Genomic DNA, 7002 nt, shown 5'->3' on the forward strand with positions numbered 1-7002 from the left:
ACCACACACACCACCACACTCACCACCACACACCACACACTCATCACTACAATCACCACACTCACCACCACACTCACCACCACCACACTCACCACACTCACCACCACACTCACCACCACACACTCACCACACACACACTCACCACACACCACACACTCACCACCACACTCACCACACTCACCACCACACTCACCACCACCACCACACTCACCACACTCACCACCACACTCACCACCACACTCACCACACACCACACACTCACCATCACACACTCACCGTCACACACTCACCATCACCACACACTCACCACCACACTCACCACACACTCACCGTCACACACTCACCACCACCACACACTCACCACCACACTCACCACACACTCACCGTCACACACTCACCACCACCACACACTCACCACACACTCACCACCACACTCACCACCACGCACTCGCCACCACACTCACCACCACACACACCACATACCACCACACTCACCACCACACTCACCACCACACTCACCACCACACTCACCACATACTCACCACCACACTCACCACCACCACACACACACCACCACACTCACCACACACACACCACCACACTCACCACACACACACACACACCACCACACACTCACCACCACACTCACCACACTCACCACCACCACACGGAGTTGACTAATCCCCCGTCCGTTCCGTCCGCACCAGGACGCCAACGCCCCCTCCCACGTCCCGGCACGCGACGTCAAACCCTCGCCGGCTCTCCTTCCTCCGCCACTACCGCCACCACCACAACCACCACCACCTCCATCACCTCGCCGCCAACACCACCACCACCACCGCCATCTTCTCGTCGGCTCCGCCGAAGAGGAGGAGGGAGATGAGGAGCAGGGAGATGATGGGTCGTTGGGAAATCCTCAACGGCCGGGGGGCCGCGTGGAGGTGGAGGATGAGGTGGAGGAGGAGGTGGAGGAGGAGGAGGAGGTGGAGGAGGTGGAGGAGGTGGCGGAGGAGGAGGAGGCTGGGAACGCCGGGAGGCCGTCGAGAGACCGAGACAAAGCGGGAGTGCCGGAGGTGGCGGCTGACGTCGCTGCTGACGGTGAAGAGGATGATGACGACGATGATGACGACGATGATGATGATGACGATGATGACGATGAGGTGAGTGGCAAACGCCAAAGATTTGGAACCGCCCGGTCGGATCGGTGCGCCCCCAACGCTTGGTGCCAAGAGATGTTGACTGCCTCGCCCCGGTGCGCCGGAGGTCGTGGGTTCGATAACAGACACTGGGAGATGTTGACTACCTCGCCTGGTATACAGGAGGTCGTGGGTTCGATAACAGACCCTGGGAGATGTTGACTGCCTCGCCTGGTCTACAGGAGGTCGTGGGTTCGATAACAGACCCTGGGAGATGTTGACTACCTCGCCTGGTCTACAGGAGGTCGTGGGTTCGATAACAGACCCTGGGAGATGTTGACTGCCTCGCCTGGTCTACAGGAGGTCGTGGTTTCGATCCCAGACACTGGGAGATGTTGACTACCTCGCCTGGTCTACAGGAGGTCGTGGGTTCGATAACAGACACTGGGAGATGTTGACTACCTCGCCTGGTCTACAGGAGGTCGTGGGTTCGATCCCAGACACTGGGAGATGTTGACTGCCTCGCCTGGTCTACAGGAGGTCGTGGGTTCGATCCCAGACACTGGGAGATGTTGACTACCTCGCCTGGTCTACAGGAGGTCGTGGGTTCGATAACAGACACTGGGAGATGTTGACTGCCTCGCCTGGTCTACAGGAGGTCGTGGGTTCGATCCCAGACACTGGGAGATGTTGACTACCTCGCCTGGTCTGCAGGAGGTCGTGGGTTCGATCCCAGACACTGGGAGATGTTGACTACCTCGCCTGGTCTACAGGAGGTCGTGGTTTCGATAACAGACCCTGGGAGATGTTGACTACCTCGCCTGGTCTACAGGAGGTCGTGGGTTCGATAACAGACCCTGGGAGATGTTGACTACCTCGCCTGGTCTACAGGAGGTCGTGGTTTCGATAACAGACCCTGGGAGATGTTGACTACCTCGCCTGGTCTACAGGAGGTCGTGGTTTCGATAACAGACCCTGGGAGATGTTGACTGCCTCGCCTGGTCTACAGGAGGTCGTGGGTTCGATCCCAGACACTGGGAGATGTTGACTACCTCGCCTGGTCTATAGGAGGTCGTGGGTTCGATCCCAGACACTGGGAGATGTTGACTACCTCGCCTGGTCTATAGGAGGTCGTGGGTTCGATCCCAGACACTGGGAGATGTTGACTACCTCGCCTGGTATACAGGAGGTCGTGGGTTCGATAACAGACCCTGGGAGATGTTGACTGCCTCGCCTGGTCTACAGGAGGTCGTGGGTTCGATAACAGACCCTGGGAGATGTTGACTACCTCGCCTGGTCTACAGGAGGTCGTGGGTTCGATAACAGACCCTGGGAGATGTTGACTGCCTCGCCTGGTCTACAGGAGGTCGTGGTTTCGATCCCAGACACTGGGAGATGTTGACTACCTCGCCTGGTCTACAGGAGGTCGTGGGTTCGATCCCAGACACTGGGAGATGTTGACTACCTCGCCTGGTATACAGGAGGTCGTGGGTTCGATAACAGACCCTGGGAGATGTTGACTACCTCGCCTGGTCTACAGGAGGTCGTGGGTTCGATAACAGACCCTGGGAGATGTTGACTACCTCGCCTGGTCTACAGGAGGTCGTGGGTTCGATCCCAGACACTGGGAGATGTTGACTACCTCGCCTGGTCTATAGGAGGTCGTGGGTTCGATCCCAGACACTGGGAGATGTTGACTACCTCGCCTGGTCTACAGGAGGTCACGGGTTCGATCCCAGACACTGGGAGATGTTGACTACCTCGCCTGGTCTATAGGAGGTCGTGGGTTCGATCCCAGACACTGGGAGATGTTGACTACCTCGCCTGGTCTATAGGAGGTCGTGGGTTCGATCCCAGACACTGGGAGATGTTGACTACCTCGCCTGGTATACAGGAGGTCGTGGGTTCGATAACAGACCCTGGGAGATGTTGACTGCCTCGCCTGGTCTACAGGAGGTCGTGGGTTCGATAACAGACCCTGGGAGATGTTGACTACCTCGCCTGGTCTACAGGAGGTCGTGGGTTCGATAACAGACCCTGGGAGATGTTGACTGCCTCGCCTGGTCTACAGGAGGTCGTGGTTTCGATCCCAGACACTGGGAGATGTTGACTACCTCGCCTGGTCTACAGGAGGTCGTGGGTTCGATCCCAGACACTGGGAGATGTTGACTACCTCGCCTGGTATACAGGAGGTCGTGGGTTCGATAACAGACCCTGGGAGATGTTGACTACCTCGCCTGGTCTACAGGAGGTCGTGGGTTCGATAACAGACCCTGGGAGATGTTGACTACCTCGCCTGGTCTACAGGAGGTCGTGGGTTCGATCCCAGACACTGGGAGATGTTGACTACCTCGCCTGGTCTATAGGAGGTCGTGGGTTCGATCCCAGACACTGGGAGATGTTGACTACCTCGCCTGGTCTACAGGAGGTCACGGGTTCGATCCCAGACACTGGGAGATGTTGACTACCTCGCCTGGTATACAGGAGGTCGTGGGTTCGATCCCAGACACTGGGAGATGTTGACTACCTCGCCTGGTCTACAGGAGGTCGTGGGTTCGATCCCAGACACTGGGAGATGTTGACTACCTCGCCTGGTATACAGGAGGTCGTGGGTTCGATCCCAGACACTGGGAGATGTTGACTACCTCGCCTGGTCTACAGGAGGTCGTGGGTTCGATCCCAGACACTGGGAGATGTTGACTACCTCGCCTGGCCTACAGGAGGTCGTGAGTTCGATCCCAGACACTGGGAGATGTTGACTACCTCGCCTGGTCTACAGGAGGTCGTGGGTTCGATCCCGACCCTGACGATGCCTGCTGCTGTATATGTGGAGTCTGCGTCTCTCTCTCATCATCATCATGGCTAGGAGATGTTAACTACCTCGCCTGGTACACAGGAGATCGTGGGTTCGATCACGATCCTCACGATGCCTGCTGCTGCTGCTGTATATGTGGAGTCTGCGTCTATCATCATCATCACGGTGGCTAGGCGATGTTGACTACCTCGCCTGGTCTACAGGAGGTCGTGGGTTCGATCCCGACCCTGACGATGCCTGCTGCTGCTGTATAATTGGAGTCTGCGTCTCTCTCTCATAATCATCATCATCACGGTGGCTAGAAGATGTTGACTACCTCGCCTGGTCTACAGGAGGTCGTGGGTTCGATCCCGACCCTGACGATGCCTGCTGCTGTATAGTTGGAGTCTGTGTCTCTCTCATCATCATCATCACCACGGTGGCTAGGAGATGTTGACTACCTCGCCTGGTCTACAGGAGGTCGTGGGTTCGATACTGACACCCTGACGATGCCTGCTGCTGCTGCTGTGTATGTGGAGTCTGCGTCTCTCTCTCATCATCATCACTGTTACCCTTGTAACATCCAACTTGGCTTAGTCTTAGTGTGGGTCTCTGTGGGTGTGTGTGGGTCTCTGTGGGTGTGTGTGGGTCTCTCTGGGTGTGGGTCTCTGTGGGTCTCTATGAGTGTGGGTCTCTGTGGGTCTCTATGAGTGTGGGTCTCTGTGGGTCTCTATGAGTGTGGGTCTCTGTGGGTCTCTATGAGTGTGGGTCTCTGTGGGTCTCTATGAGTATGGGTCTCTGTGGGTCTCTGTGAGTGTGCGTCTCTGTGGGTCTCTATGAGTGTGGGTCTCTGTGGGTCTCTGTGAGTGTGGGTCTCTATGAGTGTGGGTCTCTGTGGGTCTCTGAGTGTGGGTCTCTGTGGGTCTCTGTGAGTGTGGGTCTCTGTGGGTCTCTGTGAGTGTGGGTCTCTGTGGGTCTCTCTGGGTGTGGGTCTCTGTGGGTCTCTGTGAGTGTGGGTCTCTGTGAGTATGGGTCTCTGTGGGTCTCTGTGAGTGTGGGTCTCTGTGGGTCTGTCACCCTGGTAACATCCAACTTGGTTTAGTCTTAGCGTGGGTCTCTATGGGTGTGTGTGGGTTTCTATGGGTGTGGGTCTCTGTGGGTCTCTATGAGTGTGGGTCTCTGTGAGTATGGGTCTGTGTGGGTCTCTATGAGTGTGGGTCTCTATGGGTCTGTGTGGGTCTCTATGGGTCTGTGTGGGTTTCTGTGGGTTTGTGTGGGTTTCTGTGGGTTTGTGTGGGTCTCTATGAGCGTGGGTCTCTATGGGTCTGTGTGGGTCTCTGAGCGTGGGTCTCCCGTGCTCCAGTTGCAGGCGGCGGTATCTCGTCCGGACGACGTCGACATCGACGCGGAGGAGGTGGAGGAGGTGGTGGAGGAGGTGGATGACAAGAAGGAGGTGGAGGAGGTGGTGGAGGAGGTGGTGGAGGAGGAGGTGGAGGAGGAGGTGGTTGTGGAGAAGAGGAGGAGGAGGAGGAGGAAGAAACGAGGAAGTGACCCGCGGCACGACGTCGACGAGAACTCTGATGCGGCGGTGCCGGAATATTCGCCGGGCAAACCGCAAACACCCGCGGTGGCGGTGACGGTGACGGCGACGGCGGTGGAGACCGAGGAGACTGAGGAGGAGACTGAGGAGGAGGAGGAGGAGGAGGAGGCGAGGAGGAGGAGGAGGAGGACAACGACGACGACGAGAAGGAGGAGGAGGAAGAGGAGGAGGAGGAGACGTGAGAGGAGGGGGGAGGAGGTGGAGGAGGTGGAGGAGGTGGAGGTGGATGCCTCATCGTGGAGTCACGGGGGCAGGGCGGGTGCCGTGAGGGGTAGGGCGGGTCCGGCGGCCGTGGTGGTGGTGGCGAGCGGTGGTGGCGGTGGCGGCGGTGGCGGTGGTGGCGGTGGTGGCGGTGGTGGCGATGGTGGCGGCGGTGGTGGCGGTGGTGGCGGTGGTGGAGGGGCTCCGGTGGTGGCGGTCGGAGGAGCTAAGGAACGGAGGAGGCCGACGCTGCTCCAGGCTGCGACGGCCGTTGCAGATGGCGATGATGTCGCCCGCGGCAACGGCAACAACGTCAACAACAACGTCAACAACAACGGTGGTGGTGGTGGTGGTGGTTGCAGGGCGGCACGCTTGCTGGCAACTCGTTCGGCTTCTCAGCAGCAGCAGCAGCAGAAGAGGCTGAGGGTGGATGCTGCCTCTCACTTGATGGGACCACCTGCTGCTAAACGGGTGGGTGGTGAGGGTGGTGTGGGGTGGGTGGTGAGGGTGGGTGGTGGGTGGTGAGGGTGGGTGGTGGGTGGTGAGGGTGGGGTGAGTGGGTGGGTGATGAGAGTGGGGTTGGTGGGTGGTGAGGGTGGGTGAGTGGGTGGTGAGAGTGAGTGGGTGGTGAGAGTGAGTGGGTGGTGTGGGTGGTGTGAGTGGTGAGAGGGGTGGGTGGTGAGGGTAGTGAGGGTGGGGTGGGTGGTGTGGGTGGGGTGGGTGGTGTGGGGTAGGTGGTGTGGGGTGGGTGGTGAGGGTGGAGTGGGTGGTGAGGGTGGAGTGGGTGGTGAGAGTGGTGAGAGGGGTGGGTGGTGAGGGTAGTGAGGGTGGTGTGGGTGGGGTGGGTGGTGTGGGTGGTGAGGGTGGTGTGGGTGGTGAGAGTGAGTGGGTGGTGTGGGTGGTGTGAGTGGTGAGAGGGGTGGGTGGTGAGGGTAGTGAGGGTGGTGTGGGTGGGGTGGGTGGTGAGGGTGGTGTGGGTGGTGTGGGTGGTGAGAGTGAGTGGGTGGTGTGGGTGGTGTGGGTGGTGAGGGTAGTGAGGGTGGGGTGGGTGGTGTGGGTGGGGTGGGTGGTGTGGGTGGTGAGGGTGGTGTGGTGAGGTGTGGGTGGTGTGGGTGGTGAGAGTGAGTGGGTGGTGTGGGTGGTGTGAGTGGTGAGAGGGGTGGGTGGTGAGGGTAGTGAGGGTGGTGTGGGTGGGGTGGGTGGTGAGGGTGGTGTGGGTGGTGAGAGTGAGTGGGTGGTGTGGGTGGTGTGGGTGGTGAGGGTAGTGAGGG

General features: G+C 59.1%; 1 protein-coding gene across 1 annotated transcript in view; it reads left to right on the forward strand.

The window, feature by feature from the left end:
- LOC144954480 (uncharacterized) overlaps positions 1-5805 on the forward strand; it is a 13958-nt gene extending 8153 nt beyond the window's left edge. The window contains exons 4-6 of the mRNA XM_078884967.1: positions 708-1160; positions 5300-5431; positions 5785-5805. Coding sequence (XP_078741093.1) covers positions 708-1160; positions 5300-5431; positions 5785-5805 — 606 coding nt within the window. The remainder of the gene's footprint in view (positions 1-707; positions 1161-5299; positions 5432-5784) is intronic.
- Positions 5806-7002: the final 1197 nt, after the last annotated feature.

Source organism: Lampetra fluviatilis, unplaced genomic scaffold, assembly GCF_964198595.1.
Source record: "Lampetra fluviatilis unplaced genomic scaffold, kcLamFluv1.1 SCAFFOLD_1268, whole genome shotgun sequence".
NCBI classification, from domain to species: domain Eukaryota; kingdom Metazoa; phylum Chordata; class Hyperoartia; order Petromyzontiformes; family Petromyzontidae; genus Lampetra; species Lampetra fluviatilis.